The sequence below is a fragment of the Mytilus edulis genome, chromosome 7 (assembly GCF_963676685.1).
Source record: "Mytilus edulis chromosome 7, xbMytEdul2.2, whole genome shotgun sequence".
NCBI classification, from domain to species: domain Eukaryota; kingdom Metazoa; phylum Mollusca; class Bivalvia; order Mytilida; family Mytilidae; genus Mytilus; species Mytilus edulis.
Window position 1 is genome coordinate 12,950,741 of NC_092350.1, and position 19,733 is coordinate 12,970,473.

Below are 19,733 nucleotides of genomic sequence, written 5' to 3' on the forward strand. Positions count from 1 at the left end.
GTAAATAATGTTGATATATTCATACATGAGTTAAAACAAAGAATGAAAGATACCTTTATTGCTGATGCTAATGCTTTTTTTAATAATTCATCAAAATGTATACTTTATAGATATATATATGACACAGATATACTGCAATTTTATTTAGATAGACCTGTTAATCAAATATATAAACCTTTTATATGTAAATATCGTATATCCGCCCATAGCCTCAACATAGAAACAGGCAGATATTACAATGTAGATAGAGAAAATAGATTATGTACTATGTGCAATAACAATATTGTAGAAGATGAATACCATGTTGTTCTAGAATGTAATAGATATAGTGATGTAAGAAAACTATGATACATTAAGAAATATCATTGGCAATATCCATCCACTTTTAAACTTATACAGTTGTTATCAGTTCACAATGTGAAAGAACTTAATAATTTAGGTAAATTTTTGTTTAATATTGAAAAAAATTCGTAATATGTAGTTGTATTAATTATTTATCATATGAATTTATTTTCATTCTCCGCCATACATATATTGTGTATAATTATTGTATTTATATTTCACTGATACAAAATATTGTAAAATTGTATATTCTATAAGCTGTATTGCTTCTGAATAAAGTATTATTATTAAATATTTTCAAATAGGTCGCATGGCTGATTTAAGCACATTTTGGCGACTTTTGTTAGGATAATTGCAGATGAAAAAAATTAATAACAAAACCGATCAGCGAGAGAATATATATATAAAAAATATAAATGAAACGCCCGAAATAAGTTGAATCCTTATATGGATAGTTGTCAACATTTGTTATCCAATTTTGCTTTTATGATAATTATTATACCATTCTGATACATGTATATAGATAAATTTGAAGTGTTGTCAGCGAAACGAGAATGCCGTTATTCTATGTTTAATTTATGAGTGATTGCAACTCAATGAAGATTTATTGTCCCCTCTCCTCTTAATTTTGCTGGAAAGAATACAATGTAACCCTTGATGTGGACTATGACAACGTTTTGTGATGTTAAATAATATTAAATGCAAAGAGAAAAATGATGGAAGAATTAAATGCTAATTTTTACGCGTAAAAATTCAAATGTAAATAAATATAAAATACATTAAAATCGGAAACTGATTGAGACAACTGAATATAAAAGATTATACATCTCCAAATGAAGATGAGTATTTCATTTCTCACTTTATGTCCAGTGGCAAATATGTCATGACGAGACGCAAAGGGGTTCAACCTGAGGTATTTTATTACAATTCTAGAGTGGCACTTTTTTCAAGGCAGAGAGTTCGCTACAGGTAAAACGTATGCCATAATAGAATAAAGTCGAACCATGCCCGAAGTCGTAAGTTAACCTATATGCCCTCCTTCTCTCTTTTTACTCCCCAGTAGACGAATGCCAAAAACAAAACGTCTTTAATTTATAATCAATAACGGTCACTATATTAAAGTAAACGAAATATGGACTTTTTTTGTAAATAAACTCCTATTGCAGCCAACATTTCCTGGTTTGGGCCAGATTAGTATTTACCTCTAAAATACCATTTGGTTAATGACCGGAGATATTAAATCAACCAAAAGAACCCTGAATCAAAGATTTCTAAAATCGTAAATTATGGTATTTCGCTTGGTGTTTTTTCCAGATTCTATTTTTGGACGACCTGATTTTAAGAAGGCATATCTAATAAGTCATGCCCGATTAACTTACAGTAAATTGAAACTTAAATTTTAAATATATCGGGTCAATAAGTTCGAGTTACAAAAAGTAAACAAAAGAAATCCTTTATAATTCAGATCGTTCTAGGTATCTTAGGATATTATTTTTGCGTTGAAAAACAACACGTTTGTAGTATATATTATATTACTAAACGTAAATACTTTACGACGTACTATTGTAAGTAATTATGATAATTATTTATCTTCATTACACCATGGACACAATTTATATTCGACACTTTTTGTTTTTTGTTATACATCATGTATGTTTTGTATATTTTTTTTCAATTTGTCTTTCAACGCAGATTGATAATCAATGTCTCTGAACCTCACAGCATTCGAAGCCTAACAGTTTATAAGTAGTTGCATTTGCTACGGTGCATCTTGGGAAAATGGACATTACACCTTTAAACAACAGACACGGTCATCTCAGAATCTATGACAAACGAAACAATTTTAATTTTAAAATTATCAATTTTCCGCACCTAATGAGCAGTATACATGTACCAACTTCATCTGCATATGGGATAAACATTTCCCAACTTATTTGTTATTCAAGAGTTTGCAGCTCTTACTCGGACTATGTAAAACGTCACCAGTGTCTAATCAGAAAGTTGGCGAACAAGGGGCATGGTAGAGTTCATCGGAAGAAATCAAGACCTTGTTGATAAATATTGCGAATCAACTTCACAAATCATACACGATGGTCTTGAAGTATAGATTCTGGGTACTGACGTTGTTTATCATCTTCTATAGTCTTTTATTTGTTTTGATGAATATGAATTTAATTGTTTAGTCAGTTTTGGTGATATACATTGTACATTTGACGTGGCTATGTACTAATTAATCCCATCATTGTGTTATTGTTCTATGATACAATTTTACGATTCTCGTCTTTCATTTTTTGCTAATTTCCTCTCACTATATATCTTTTTGTGTTTTTTATTGCATATTAGGTGGCTCTGTTTTTATGTATCCCGTCATTGTGTTATTGGTCTATGGTACAATTTTACGAATCTTCATTTTTGCTAATTTGCTCTCACTATTTAACTTTTTGTGGCTTTTTTTTTATTGCATAATACGTGGCTCTGTTTTTATGTATCCCGTCATTGTGTACTTGGTCTATGGTACAATTTTTGTATTCTTGTCTTTCATTTTTGGTAATGTGCCTTGGCTTTATACCTCTTTGTGTTTCATGTTACATATGACGTGGCTCTGTACTTATACATCCCGCCAAAGCGTTACTTTACTATAGTAATCATTAGCATTCTTGTCTTTCATTTATTTGTCTATTATGCCTTTATGTGCTTCTTTGTTACATTTTTAGCTCACCTGGCCCAAAGGGCCAAGTGAGCTTTTCTAATCACTTGGCGTCCGTCGTCCGTCGTCGTTAACTTTTACAAAAATCTTCCCCTCTGAAACTACTGGGCCAAATTTAAACAAAATTGGCCACAATCATCATTTGAGTATCTAGTTAAAAAAATATGTCCGGTGACCCGGCCAACCAACCAAGATGGCCGTCATGGTTAAAAATAGAACATAGGGGTAAAATGTAGATTTTGGCTTATAACTCTGAAACCAAAGCATTTAGAGCAAATCTGACATGAGGTATATTTTTTTATCAAGTAAAGATCTATCTGCCTTGAAATTTTCAGACGAATCGGACAACCGGTTGTTGGGTTGCTGCCACTGAATTGGCAATTTTAAGGAAATTATGCCGTTTTTAGTTATTATCTTGAATACTATTATAGATAGAAATAAACTGTAAACAGCAATAATGTTCAGCAAAGTAAGATCTACAAATAAGTCAAACCTGACCAAATGGTCCATATTTAAGCAGTTATTGCCCTTTATAGTCATTTTTTACTAATTTTTCGTAAATTTTTGTAATCTTTTACAAAACTCTTCTCCTCTGTAACTACTGGGTCAAATTTGACTAAACAAAATCACAATCATTATTTAAGTTTCTAGTTTTAAAAATGTGTCCAGTGACCCGGCCAACCAACCAAGATGGCCACCATCGCTTAAAATAGAACATAGGGGAGAAATGTAGATTTTGGCTTATATGGGGACAGGAGTTGGGGTACACCCAAAAAACATGTTCAAATCAGCCATATACTTCATGTAACCTTATCCAGGAACCTGTAAAGAGTTATTGTTGTTGTATAATTTTGATTACTTTTATATGTATTTGTAAATGAAGTTATCATAGATTCAGTACTAATTTTTCTCCTTTAATTTGTTTCATATTTTTCTTATCCGGGTCTTATACAAATGGCCTAACGATATAGGATTTTTCTTATTGTTGAAGGAAATATGGTAACCTATAATTGTTAACTCCCACGATATAAGCTGACTAGATCTTTGGTAAATAAATGTGTCATTAGCAATTAGATCACATCTCATTTTTCTTTAATTTTAAAGAGATTATTTATCTTGTTGACTACATTCGAACTGGCCAAAAACAGTATATTAATAATTGTTCAAATATAATATGAATTTACATGAAATATGTTTTGAAACTCTGTTAAGACAATAGATGTTTACTAGTATACCATTACCTTTCGTTGATAAACTGACTAGAATGTACATGCAATGCATGAAGGTACTTCATTAGTACATGGGGTCTTAACGTTTACCCCCCAAAAATAAGGCATTTAGAATCAAAGGAAAAGTACAAATTGCCGATGATAAAGTTTTGTCATACGTCTTCGTTCAGTCTTTTAAAGTTTATGATATGAATATCCGTTTCATCGGTATTCAACACTATTATCATGAGCTTCAATCCTTCTATTATAGGGGTAGATTGAAGACAGGTTATATAAATTGAAACATTTTTATTTCAGTGGCAACCCTACATTCATCAGAGAGATGAAACGCATTTTTTGCCGACTAAAAAATATATCATAGATCGCAGCCGTGTATAATATGTACACACAAATGCGATTATCTATTAATAATTATCCCTGGGTAAATTGATAAAAAAAAATATTAAACAATGCTTAATATCTATATAATGGTGTACTGATGATACTTTAATTTAATAACCAATTTAAAAAAAAAAGAAAATCATCAACAGTTCACTATTCAGTAGTCTTGTGTTTAAAAATTGCAGGGCTGCCAATTTAGCTTGAGACTCACGCTAATTTATGCTTTTTTCGCGGCATTTTCCTTTGATCTACTGTTTTTTCTCTTTGATCTTTTCAATTTTGGTCAAATCTCACGCATTTGCTTCATGAAAAGTTGGCATAACTGAAATTGTGAAAACAAAATTAACAACTGTTGTATGGAAAAGGATGAATCCTTTCAATGAGAAAGTTGCAAATGTACAAGTGTTCAAGATCGTGTGGTCACTTACCGACCGTACCCTTCAATTATGAATGTCACGATTACATTCTTGGGGAATATCTCCGTTGTAACCTATTTTAAATACGTTTCACTCTTACAGCTGTTCAGTGCATCTTTATCTCATCACTTTTCACAATATTAATATACAGTTTCGATATTTAAAAACACCAATATAAACATATCCTTTAGTAGTCTTCAATCTTGCCGAGGGTTTCAATTAGTCTATCATCTGGGGTGACTTTTAGATTGATGACGCTTAAAAATAACAACTTTTATTTCAGTGCTAAAACTACATGTTTCTGGCACAGAAACTGCGTCTCATCCAAAACGAATGATCATTGAGACCCTCACTTATATTTCCACGATCATTTTTTCGCCATATACCAGTCATTTAATACATGCATGTTATTTAAAATCAATAATCAAACGTCACTAAATATTTTACCTGGGTGCATTTAGTGATATTCTTTATTGATACGATAAAATAAGTTCACAAATATATAACGTGTACATATATGATTTCTTGTAAACGACATCTACTTTCGGTTTTGTGATACTTCTATAATGGCGACAGATTCGTCATTTGAAGATCAAATCAAAAAAGCTTTATGGACTAAAGATGTGGACGCAATTCTCCGTTTGTGTGACGATAGTTCTCACAGGACAAGTATTCTAGGCTATAAAAAAGACGGAAAGCAATTAGTGCACTTTGCAGCTCAGTTTGGTTCTGTTCTCTTGCTTGACAAATTACGTGGATTTGGTTCTGATTTAAAACTTATAATTGATGATACATACGGATATCATCATGGTGGAGGTTCTACTCCTTTGCATATTGCATGTAAACATGGCAACATCGAAGTAGTTGAATACCTGCTTAAAACAGTACAAGACATTTCCTTCAACAATGTAGCGACTGTACAAGGTACATGTAGGAATAACAGGAATGCCTTTTACTATGCAGCACAGTCGGGAAATACTGAGGTTGTTAAATGTCTTCAAACGCTTGGAAAACTAAACATTAATGAAATACTACCGAATAATCATACAGCACTGTCAATATGTGTTGCAGAAAGGAATTCGAAAAGTGCTAAAATCTTATGCGAGTGTGGTGCAAATGTTAATCTTGGGAAGTTTGATAGAGGACTAAAACCTATTCAATATTTAGCAGAAAAACAGGGTAGTAGTGAAACAATGAAGGTCTTACTGAATTTCGGAGCAAACGTAAATGAACCGTGGGTGAAAATTGCGAGAAGATCGTGTTTACGACAGTCGCCTCTATTCATGGCACTAAAACATGGCATCGGAGAGAATGCTAAAACCCTTATAGAATGTGGGGCAGACGTGTCATTTGTTGGACAAACTTCGAACATTGATATGGGTTCAATAGGTTGTTTTAGTTTGGCAGCAAAGAGGTGCCCTGAGCTTATTTCGGATTTCTTGAAATACGGGGCCAATCCAAATGAAAGACACAATGGCAAATCTGTGTTGATGACTGTAATGGATGAGTATGCAGATAAAAGTGCGATACAAGCTTTAGTGGAAGCAGGGGCTGATGTCAACCAGCGGAAAAATGGTAAAACGCTCATACAATGCTGCCACAATTATGGTAAGTTGTTCTAAATAATGATATCTTCATGAGTAAAACATGAAAGAAGAAATAATTCATTTAAGGTTGCAAGCTAATGTATTACTTAAGGTTTATCATCATAATCTATCGGTGAATGTGACTGTTTTAACCTAAAACACGACATAAAATTATTTCGATACAGATCTAGACAAACCTTGCTGTGCACATTTAAAGCTTCAAGACATAGCTGGAACTAGTTTTTACCTCTCTTTAAAACTGTCAGAATAACTGTTATACGTTTTTTAGAACTGACATACTCAGTTCTACGGTATAAATGTCGGAACAGAACAATACAGACAGTCAGACAGATATTTGCATTAACATAATAAAGAAATACTTTAAAATATACGGATCTTTCCAAAACTGTTTGTTTTAGAATTTTAGCAATAAAGAACTTTATTAATTTTGTTTAGACCTGTCAGAATCTGTTGTATGGTACAACTGTCTAAAACTGTTCTATGGTACTGCCGTTTCTGTCCAAAACTATTTTAAATTATAAATAAGAAAATGTGATATGATTGCCAATGAGACAATTCTCCAAAAGAGACCAAAATGACACAGTTATTAACAAATATAGGTCACCCTATGGCTTTCAACATTGAGCAAATCCCATACCGCATAGTCAGCTATAATAATTATTGTCCGCACGACCTTAAACAATGAGCCAATCCCATACCGCATAGTCAGCTATAATTAACAACTATTAATCACCGTACGACCTTCAACAATGAGCAAATCCCATATCGCATAGTTAGCTATAATTAACAACTATAGGTCACGTAAGAACTGTTCTACAGACTGTTGTAAAACTGTTCTCTGGACAGCTGATGACAGATATTTACAGAATTTAGAACTGATCACAACTGGTTCATATGATTGCAGTTGCGTATCTAGGTCTATTTTACGTGCACGCCCTAACCTAGGAGGGTCCGGGTCAAAGCAATTACTGACAGTGGATTCAAGGGAGCAAAACCAAAAAGTAAACATATCTTTTAAATTAGATTAATATAACAAAGAAATGTGTAAAGTTTTAAGCAATAATCATAAATTATTTTTTGAGATACGACGCGACATGTAAAAAAAACCTCCCCCCTTTTTTACAAAATACTCAATAACTCAAAAATGAAATTTTGAATCATCACCAAAAAGTATACAGATCTTAAGATTAATATAACTAAGAAGTGTGTAAAGTTTTAAGCAATAATCATAAATCGTTTTTGAGATACGGAGCGACATGTAAAAAAAACTCTCCCCCTTTTTTACAAAATACTCAATAATTCAAAAATGAAATTTTGAATCATCACCAAAAAGTATACAGATCTTAAGATTAATATAACTAAGAAGTGTGTAAAGTTTTAAGCAATAATCAAAAATCGTTTTTGAGATACAGTGCGACATGTGAAAAAAAACACACCCCTGTTTTAGTTACAAAGTGCCGTAATTCAAAAAGTTTTAATCCTGTTTTCACCAAAAAGTATACAGATCATTTGACCATCATAAGAAACTTCTATAAAATTTGGATAAGTCGTTCTCAAGTTACTGTGCGACATGTTTACGCCGGACAGACAGACGGACAGACGGACGGACGCAGACATCTGTATAACATAATACGTCCCGTCAAAATTTTGACGGGCGTATAAAACTGACCAGAAGCAACATACTTTAGAATCTAGATGGTTTATTTTTATGTTAAATTATTCATTTTGTTAATTTCAGAAATATAATGGTCATTGGATTTAGAAAAAAATGTCCAAACCAGTTACTTTTAAATACAATGTATGTTTAAACTTTTTATATCCAAATTTCGTAACTTGGATTCTGCTAAAAAATAAGTTATTGATCTGTAATAAACTTTAACCCCAGACCGTAACTTATGAAATAAAATTGAGAATAGAAATGGGGAATGTGTCAAAGAGACAACAACCCGACCATAGAACAGACAACAGCAGAAGGTCACCAAAAGGTCTTCAATGCAGCGGGAAATTCCCGCACCAGGAGGTGTCTTTCAGCTGGCACCTAAACAAATATATATACTAGTTCAGTGATAATGAACGCCATACTAAACTCCAAATTGTACACAAGAAACTAAAAGTAAAAATAATACAAGACTAACAAGGGCCAGAGGCTCCTGACTTGGGACAGGCGCAAAAATGTGGCGGAGTTAAACATGTTAATGAGATCTCAACCCTCCCCCTATACCTCTAACCAATGTAGAAAGTAAACGCATAACAATACGCACATTAAAATTCAGTTCAAGAGAAGTCAGAGCCTGATGTCAGAAGATGTAACAAAAAAATAAAAAAATGACAATAATACATAAATAACAACAGACTACTAGCAGTTAACTGACATGCCAGCTCCAGACTTCAATTAAACTGACTGAAAGATTATGCCTTCATCATATGAATGTTAGGCACAATCTTTCCCGTTAGGGGTTTAGTATCATACCATCATAACATATATGAGAAGAACATAACCCGTGTCATGCCAACAACTGTTTTTTTTTTAAATTAGGCTTATTTTTGTCATTCTATGCTGTAGAGAAAAAAATGTAAGTCGTAGCCACGTCACGAATTACTTACTCGTGGCCACTACTAACTTGTCCGTTGCCACGACTTATTTGTTTGGGCCCCGACTTATTTATCACAGACATGGAGTTATTTGTCCGTGACCACGACTTACTTGTCCCTGCTTACAACTTAACTGTCCGAGGCCACGACTTATTTGTCCGTGGCCACGACTTACTTGTTCGTGGCCGAGACTTATTTTTCCGTGGCCACTACTTACTTATCCGTGGTCACGACTTACTTGTCCGTTTCCACGACTAGTCTTACTTATCCGTGGACACGACTTATTTGTCCGTATCCACGATATACTTGACCGTGGCCACGACTTACTTGTCCAAATTTTAGATATTTGCATAGAGGTGTATATATGCTGGTGTTGGCAGTAATGGCTATGTTGTGTGTGTGTGTTCGGTGGGGGGGGGGGGGGGGGGGGGGGGAGTCAGTGGTTCAGATCATCGTTTCTATAATTATATATCTTTTATTTTTTTACCATTTCACTTTATTCTTTATCATTTGATCTCTAGTATATTTGTCCTAAACATGCGTGAAATATTTGCCACTGGTCATTAGGCACCAAAAAACAATCAACGATTTTTTTATATTTCATCCTTTCTTTATGTTATCTATAGATTTGGACTTACTTGTTCGTGCCCACAACTTAATTGTCCGAGGCCACGACTTATTTGTCCGTGGCTACGACTTACTTGTCCGTGGCCACGACTTATTTTTCCGTGGCCACTACTTACTTATCCGTGGCCACGTCTTACTTGTCCGTAATTACAACTTAATTGTCCGAGGCCACGACTAGTCTTACTTATCCGTGGGCACGACTCATTTGTCCGTAGCCACGATATACTTGACCGTGGGCACGACTTACTTGTCCAAATTTTAGATACTTGTATAGAGGTGTATATATGCTGGTGTTGGCAGTAATGGCTATGTTGTGTGTGTTTTCGGTAGGGGAGTCAGTGGTTCAGATCATCGTTTTTATAATTATATATCTTTTATTTTTTACCATTTCACCTTATTCTTTATCATTTGACCTCTAGTATATTTGTGCTAAACATGCTTGAAATATTTGCCACTGGTCATTAGGCACCAAAAAACAATCAACGATTTTTTTATATTTCATCCTTTCTTTATTATGTTATCTATAGATTTGGTCCCGCTCCTTATTTTTTTTTTTTTTTGCACATTTTGCTCTCTAAAAGTAAGTAAGTAAGTATTAATATATCATTTATTATAGTGACATGTGCAGTATAGATAATACTACAAAATAAGAATACAATATTTAAACAAATTTACACCTGACCCGTTGTACAGGTCTATAAGTCACTATGAACTTATATTCAAATTTTCAATACGCAATGTGCTTGTTACTTATAAAGAAGTTCCTTTCTTTTACAAAAAAATAAATTTAAATATTTGGCAGTTTGTCTTTGATGAAGTGTCATTTAATTAGCAACTGTTCTATTATCAATAAAATTACTATCAAGGTTCACTGATTCAAATAATAGTTGTCTTTAATTATGGTAAGCTTTACAGTACAACAAGATATGTTTTTCATCTTCACCAGATCCGTCATCGCGGAATGTGCAAAATCGTTCATCAGGTGCCTCATTTCTAAATCGCCCAGTTTCAATGCGTAAAGGTAGAATACCACAGCGAAATCATGTAATTGATCGTTCTTGTTTCTTGATGTTCAATTTGACGTGAAGTTAAGTTGTACTTCTGTTTAATAGTAATGTTAGTCCTAAATTTGGGGAGAGTAGTGATTTTAACATATAGTTCCAAAGAAAAAGCTTTTTTGTAAGTCTATCATTGTCAATTTTTACAAGCTGATACCATCTTCTAACCATAGTAATCAACCGTCTAAAAGTTGGCTGTACCCATCCTAGTTCACTATTTAGAGAAACAACTGGTGCAAATCTGTGAAATCACAAAAAAATATCTAATAGCACGGTTTTGTACAGCTTCAATAAAGTGGATGTTTTATATCCCGAAACACCTGCACAATAATCAATAACTGGTTCAAAATTTTAAAACAACACGTTTAATAATTTCTTGCATTCGAAGCGCTTTTCTGGATTTACCTTCATCAGGACGCTCAAAGCCAAACATTTGAAATCAAAAGATATATAAGTACCGAAAAGTTGAAGACCTATATGTCATAATACCTAAAATAAATAGCCAAATTCATCTAAAGCCATCTTTTTCTGAGGGAGTTGAAACCTTAGTTTCTTAATAATTTTAAAATTTATAAACGGGTGATTTTAGTACAGTTTGTTAAATCCTGTCAGTATAACAATACTGACTACTGAGCTGATGATACCCTCGGGTCTGATAGTCCACAAGCAGAGGTATTGACCCAGTGTTTAAAAAAATGAAAAATAAAACACGTTTGATAATTTCTTGCGTCCGAAGCGCTTTTCTGGATTTACCTTCATCAGGAACGCTCAAAGCCAAACATTTGAAATTCAAAGATGTATAAGTACTAAAACCGTTGAAGAGCTATATGTCAAAATACCTAATATAAATAGCCAAATTCATCTAAAGCCAACTTTATTCTATTTGAGCATTTGTTTTTATGTTTTGGAAATATCATTTTGATTTTCCTTTATCGACTAATTCTTCATGTTTTGTTTTAGCAGCTTTTATCAAGGGGGAGGACAGTTTGAGAAGCCTTCCATTGAGGGCCCAGTAATTTTATCATTTTTGTTGGAACAGAAGTGGCATCTTTTTTTTTCAGCTCACCTGGCCCGAAGGGCCGAGTGAGCTTTTCCCATCACTTGGCGTCCGGCGTCCGTCGTCCGTCGTCTGTCGTCGTCCGGCGTCGTTAACTTTTACAAAAATCTTCTCCTCTGAAACTACTGGGCCAAATTTAACCAAACTTGACCACAATCATCATTAGGGTATCTAGTTTAAAAAATGTGTTCGGTGACCCGGCCAACCAACCAAGATGGCCGCCATGGCTAAAAATAGAACATAGGGGTAAAATGAAGATTTTGGCTTATAACTCTGAAACCAAAGCATTTAGAGCAAATCTGACATGGGTAAAATTGTTTATCAGGTCAAGATCTATCTGCCCTCAAATTTTCAGATGAATCCGACAACCCGTAATTGGGTTGCTGCCCCATAACTGGTAATTTTAGGGAATTTTTGCTCTTTTTGGCTATTATCTTGAATATTATTATAGATAGAGATAAACTGTAAACAGCAATAATGTTCAGCAAAGTAAGATTTACAAATAAGTCAACATGACCAAAATGGTCAGTTGACCCCTTTAGAAGTTATTGACCTTTATAGTCAATTTTTAACCATTTTTCGTAAATCTTAGTAATCTTTTACAAAAATCTTCTCCTCTGAAACTACTGGGCCAAATTAATCCAAACTTGGCCACAATCATCTTTGGTATATGTAGTTTAACAAATGTGTGGCGTGACCCGGCCAACCAACCAAGATGGCCGCCATGGCTAAATATAGAACATAGGGGTAAAATGCAGTTTTTGGCTTATAACTCAAAATCAAAGCATTTAGAGCAAATCTGACACGGTAAAAGTGTTTATCAGGTCAAGATCTATCTGTCCTGAAATTTTCAGATGAATCGGACAACCTGTTGTTGGGTTGCTGCCCCTGAATTGGTAATTTTAAGGAAATTTTGCTGTTTTTGGTTATTATCTTGAATATTATTATAGATAGAGATAAACTGTAAACAGCAATAATGTTCAGCAAAGTAAGATTTACAAATAAGTCAGCATGACCAAAATGGTCAGTTGACCCCTGAAGGAGTTATTGCCCTTTATAGTCAATTTTTAGCCATTTTTTTGTAAATCTTAGTAATCTTTTACAAAAATCTTCTTCTCTGAAACTACTTGGCCAAATTAAACTAAACTTGGCCACAATCATCATTGGGGTAACTTTTTAAAAAAATGTGTGGCGTGACCTGGCCAATCAACCAAAATGGCTGCCACGGCTAATAATAGAATATAGGGGTAAAATGCAGTTTTTGGCTTATAACTAAAAAACTGAAGCATTAAGAGAAAATCTGACAGGGTTAATTGTTTATCTGGTCAAGATCTATCTGCCCTGATGTTTTCACAGGGATCGGACAACCAGTTGTTAGGTTACTGTCCTGAATTGGTAATTTTAAGGAAATTTTGCCGTTTTTTGTTATTATCTTGAATATTATTATAGATAGAGATAAACTGTATACAACAATAACGTTCAGCAAAATAAGATCTACAAATAAGTTTACATGACCAAAATAGTCAATTGACCCCTTAAGGAGTTATTGCCCTTTATAGTTAATTTTAAACATTTTTCATAAATTTTTGTAAATTTTTAGAAAATATTTTCCACTGTAATTACTGGGCCAAGTTCATTATAGATAGAGATAATTGTAGCAACAAGAATGTTCAGTAAAGTAAGATCTACAAACACATCACTATCACAAAAACACAATTATGTCATGAATTTATCCGTGTCCATTGTTTAATATGCACAAGACCAAGGTGAGCGACACAGGCTCTTTAGAGCCTCTAGTTTAGTTTTTTTTTTCATGAAATGTGGTAATTTTTCTTCAACAGACATTGAAGTTGTTAGATCAGGTTTTAGATTTAAAAGTTCATGTTGGTAAGCTTGTGTATCGACATTTAACCACTGTTTTTTTTTTGTTTTTTTTTTTTAAATTTTCCCTTTTTTTTTTTGGGAGATGGTAGGTTCCCTTTGAAAATAGATTTTATATTTTCACTGACAAAAGCTTAGCTGGATTTGTTAACCAGATCCATTTCATGTATTTTATATTGATCTAAGATTCTACTTGGGGTTTATAAGATGTAGTCGATTTGAGACAGCTAACATTGTGATGGAAAAAAGAAGACTACAAGATACCTGCAAACAATGATATCTTTGATCAAATTTACCATATCACTGTAAGCCAAATCAAAATATATTGTTTGTTTTCCGTTTACATTTCCCTGGTAGGTAGGTCGGATGATTATTATTTTTATTTCAATTTTTAGCTCACCTGACCCAAAGTGCCAAGTGAGTTTTTCTCATCACTTGGCGTCAGTCGTCCGTCGTCCGTCGTTAACTTTTACTTTTACAAAAATCTTCTCCTCTGAAACTGCTGGGTCAAATTCAACCAAACTTTGCCACACTCATCATTGGGCTATCTAGTTAAGACAATGTGTCCAGTGACCCGGCCAACTAATCAAGATGGCCGCATGGCTAAAAAAAAAAAAGAACATAGGGGGTAAATGGAGATTCTGGGTTTTATCTCTGAAACCAAAGCATTAAGAGCAAATTTGACGTGGAGTAAATTGTTTAATAGGACAAGATCAGTCTGCCCTGAAATGATTAGATGAATCGGTCAACATCGGTTATGGGTTGGTGCCCCTGAATGGTTAATGCGAAGGAAATTTTGCAGTTTTTGGGTTATTATCTTGAATGTTATTATAGATAGAGATATATTGTAAATAACAGTAATGTACAGCAAAGTAAGAACTTCAAATAAATCAACATGACAAAAATAGTCAATTGACCCATCAAGGAGTTATTGCCCTTTATACAAAAAATATTATTCTCGTACTACTGGGCCAAATTTATTATAGATAGAGATAATTGAAAGCAGCAAGAAGGTTCAGTAAAGTAAGATTATATTAATATTATTATAGATAGAGGTAAATAGAGATAAACTGTAAACAGTAACAATTTGAGCAAAGTAAGATCTATAAAACTGGACAGTTGAACGCTTAATGAGTTATTACCCTTGTATTTTTAAATTTTAACAATTTTTTGTAATTTTTTTGTAATTTGTTTTACAAAAATCTCCTCGAAAACTACTGAGACAAATTTTACCAAACTTTTCCACGATCATCATTAGGATATATAGTTTAATAATTGTCTCCAATGAGCCCATTAGTGAACTAACATGGCCGACATGGCTAAAAAATAACGTAAATAGGGTTAAATGTAGTTTTTGGCTCATATCTATCAAAACAAAGCATTTAAAGCAAATCTGTTGATGATAAAACATTTCATAAAGTCGAGATCTATCTGCCCTGAAATTTTTAGACCAATCAGGCAACCGGTTGTTGGGATGCTACCCCTGAAATGGTAATTGTTAAGAAAATTGTGCAGTTTTTGGTAATTATCTTTAATATTATTATAGATAGAGATAAACTGTAAATAACAATAATTTACAGCAAAATAAGAGCTTCAAATAAGTCAACGTGACCAAAATGACCATACTTTTTGTAATTTTTTATTTTTGTTTTTCTTTTTCTTGTACTACTGGGCCAAATTCATTACAGATAGAGATAATTGAAATCAGCAAGAAGGTTCAGTAGATCCTCTAGTTTTATTTGCTTATTTTTTAAGTGTCCTCCAATTACAATTTTAGGTAGGTACATGTATTAGTATTAGGAATCTGTCATTATAACATCATAGCTTCTTGTGTCAACAGTGGTGATATGAGCCAAAGCTGAATAACAATTTTTCCTTTTTGATTTCTTTTTAATTAAAAGCTAAAATCTTGAAATCAAGATGAACATTTGTGATATTACTTTGAAACTGAATTCTTCTTTCAATATTTTAGTTAATAAATGATACAAGTGAAGTACTGTAACAGATTAACGCATTTTAAAACGCATATAGCTAAATACATGTCTTTATTAAAGACACTGCCTTTCTGACATAAAACGATAATTTTGTTTGAAAGACGAAAACAAACGTATATAGTTAAAAATTGCAAGCTATATATAGACAGTCTGGTCTCAAATTTACAATTACTCTCTAAATTAGTCATTTTGTATTTCAGAAACTCTAAGTGCGTTCATCGAAGGAGGAGTGTCTGTAAACATCATTGAATCTGAACATAAAATGTATACGATATCACTAGCCCTTGACTATTGCTATGGTAGATCTGACCCCAAGACCATATCGGATTTGTTGTCCAAAGGAGCCAATCCAAACTTGACACCACATGATAAAGACCCACCACTGATTGTGGCAACGATGAAAAATCTGCGAGAAGTTTTAGAATGTCTTATAAAAGGAGGTGCTCATTTAGATGACGTTAGTAGAGATGGAGATACTGCAATTATGGTCTGTTGTGAGAAAGGTAAGACTTATTATCTGTCTGCTTTTTAAAATACGATAGGGATTTCAAAATCGTAATCCTCGCCTTTTCATCTCGATAAGTGATTATTTAATCATATCAAAATGAAGATAGAAATCCATTCAAAATCAGTCTACACACATGTACACACAAACTATCTTTGCAACCAATCTATAGTTCAAACTTAAGGGACAGGATAACTACTACCTCACCATAAAAAAATTTCACAAACACCATTACTAGTCATCGTCCTGAACATGAATGAAAAAATTTCCCACTGAACGTTAGGCAACCAACAATCAATACGTAACAAAACGAAATGAAGTCTTTTGATAACAGATAACAATATTTTGAAAACATTGCAATTGTATGTATAAAAATAAATTTGAGAATGGAAATGGGGAATGTGTCAAAGAGACAACAACCCGACCAAATAAAAAGCAACAGCAGAGGGTCACCAACAGGTCTTCAATGTAGCGAGAAATTCCCACACCCGGAGGCGTCCTTCAGCTGGCCCCCAAACAAACATATACCAGTCCAGTGATAATGAACGCCATACTAATTTCCAAATTGTACACAAGAAACTAAAATTAAAATAATACAAGTCTAAAATTAAAATAATACAAGACTAACAAAGGCCAGATAGAAGTACAGGTATAGAAGCGTCGTCGTCATGGCCAATAACTATTCTTTTATTTTTGAGTTACAGAAAGCATTGACGCGCTCGAAAACCATAATATTCTCGTTACACGTTGATTTAAAATGTTATCTTTGTAATATGTAAACTTGGAATTTCATATGTGTATATGATTTTAGCATCGCAGAAGTATTATCAAACGCTGAATCTTTTGATTGAATCTGGTGCCTCATTAAATATAGCAAGCAAAAAGGGTGAATACCCTTTAGAAATTTTATCTCAAAAAATAAAAGATGTCAAACACGTGCACTCTGGTTTTTACCACCTGATGGGAGCTTTACGTGCATACCAGTCTAAAGATAATGCCGAAATAGAAAATTGCGTCACGAAAATGTTGACTAAAGGGGCTGACCCAAACATTACACGAGAAGGAAGAAATTCACCTTTAATCATAGCAGTCCAAAAACAGTCAGAAAATTTGGTTCAAATACTGTTGAATGCTGGAGCTGATATTTTGCATGTTGGGGAAAATAAAAGAACAGCTTTGGATCTTTGCTTCTGTCAAGGTAAATAAAAGCGATCCTCATACCACCAATGTTTTTGTCCCCCGTGAGTGTAGCATTTAAAGCACTAATAATTACCATAATTCTCTCGAGCTCAATTAAATGTTGTTGGATATATTAATTACTCTGCTCAATTGAAATCTTGTGTTTATGAAAAAAAATTTAATGCAACAATTTTATAAGTAATGACAAATTGTAGGAGAAGCTTAAAACAAGCATTAGAATGAGTACAAATACAGAAACAGTTTAATCGAGCTTCAAACTTTAAGGAGAGAATTGTTAATTATATGACAACATACATGTACCTGATTAAGTGATAGAACATCAACAATGTAAACGTAATCGTAATCAATTTAGGCTTTTAGCCCCCCAAAAAAATTCATACACTTTTAAAATCCACCACGTGATGCTCTTTCAAGTTCAGCACCATGTTTCACATGACGAGGTTGACAATATAATCATGTGGCTGATGCAGTGAAGCACGGACTGTAACGAGACATGATTCAAACAGTCAATACTGATTTTGCTATCCTTGCTGTTTCGATATTCCGAGACAAAGGGACAGACGAATTATGGCTTGCATTTGGGATTGGAAAACGGTATAGATTCATATATCTGTTCAAGACTTTTCATGACCAGGCCAACTTACAAAAATGGCCGCCATGACTGAAAATAGTACATATGGGTACAAAGATTTTGGCATATATCTCTGAAACCAAAGCATTCAGAGCAAATCTGCAAATCTAACAGGATTACATAGTCGATCAGGTCAAGATCTATCTGCCTTGAAATTTTTAGACATATCGAACAACCCGATGTTGGGATGTTGCTCATGAATTGGTAATTTTAAGGATTTTATTCAGTTTTTTAGTTAATATTTTTTTTTATATTATTGTAGATAGAGACAAACTGTAAACAGTAAATAATGTTCAGCAAAATAAGAACAACAATAAGTCAAACATTATTGCCTTTAAAATCAAATTGATATTTTTTTCGTTATTTGTTTTCTTTTATAAAAGTCTTCTACCGAAACAACTGAGACAAATTTTACCAAACTTGACCACAATCAGCATTAGGGTTTCTAGTTTAGAAAATGTGGTGACCCTTTCTGCCGACCAACATGGCAGATATGGCTAAAAATAGAACATAGGGGGAAAATGCAGCTTTTAAATCATCTCTGAAACCAAAAGCCAAATTATAACGGTTAAATAATTTCATGCATCAATTGTGAATACCAAAATCACGTGCGCGACTACTGCTTCTGGGAGCGTCTACATGTATTTTGTTCTTATTAATATTATTTTTGTATCGTGTCATATATTACTTCAGTAAATGTTTACCTGACTTTGTGTTTGTGTCTATTCGATCAAGTTTCGATTATTGATAATGTATAGTTCTTTTTATGTTGTGATGTTAAACTACTGTTTAAGGTTTGGTTTTGCGCCTGTGTAAACCCGCTGCATTTGTGTGTACCTGTTCTAAGCCTAGAGCCTGTTGATCAGTGGTAGTTGTTTTGTTTTTTGGTGTGGTTCATAGTTGCTTCTCGTTTCTCGTTTTTCAAATAGATTATACCGTAGGTTTTCCTGTTTGAATTGTTTACACTATTCATTTAGGGGTCATGCATAGCTTGATGTACGATGTGAGACAAGGCTCCGCGTTGAAGACCGTATTTTGACCTATTTGACTTTTTATACATTGTGATTAGGACGTAGAGTTGTCTCACAGGCACTTATATCAAATCATAGTTAAAAGTACATAAAAATGTCCATGACATTATTTCAGCATAAAAATTCATACTAGTTGAATCTATATATATATCTTATAGGTTCACTGTCAATTAGGGACATTATCATCAAAGCTCTCGTTGAAAATCCAAAATGCTACTCGACCTCAGATACAATAGGTTCATTTGGAACATACCTTTTAGATGTGTTGATAGAAAATGATGTTGAAGATGCAATTTTGGAATCTGCTATCTCGAAAGGTGCTGATCCTAACCGTATCACTCTAGGCAAAGATTCTCCATTGATGAAAGCTATCGAACGAGGAAGATACAAAATAAGCTGTGATCTCGTCGAAGCAGGAGCAGATGTGACATATACAAATGCTGATGGAACGAATGCATTTGATCTGTTTTCAGGT

At 33.6% G+C, this 19,733-nt stretch overlaps 2 protein-coding genes across 2 annotated transcripts in view; one reads left to right on the top strand and one right to left on the bottom strand.

The window, feature by feature from the left end:
• LOC139530002 (receptor-type tyrosine-protein phosphatase alpha-like) overlaps positions 1–19,733 on the bottom strand; it is a 517,312-nt gene that overhangs the window by 346,451 nt on the left and 151,128 nt on the right. The window lies entirely within an intron of this gene.
• LOC139482504 (uncharacterized) overlaps positions 5,586–19,733 on the top strand; it is an 84,423-nt gene continuing 70,275 nt past the window's right edge. Inside the window, exons 1-4 of the mRNA XM_071266419.1 lie at positions 5,586–6,683; positions 16,092–16,394; positions 17,208–17,594; positions 19,417–19,731. Of these exons, the coding sequence (XP_071122520.1) occupies positions 5,642–6,683; positions 16,092–16,394; positions 17,208–17,594; positions 19,417–19,731 (2,047 nt within the window). The 5' untranslated portion in view covers positions 5,586–5,641. The remainder of the gene's footprint in view (positions 6,684–16,091; positions 16,395–17,207; positions 17,595–19,416; positions 19,732–19,733) is intronic.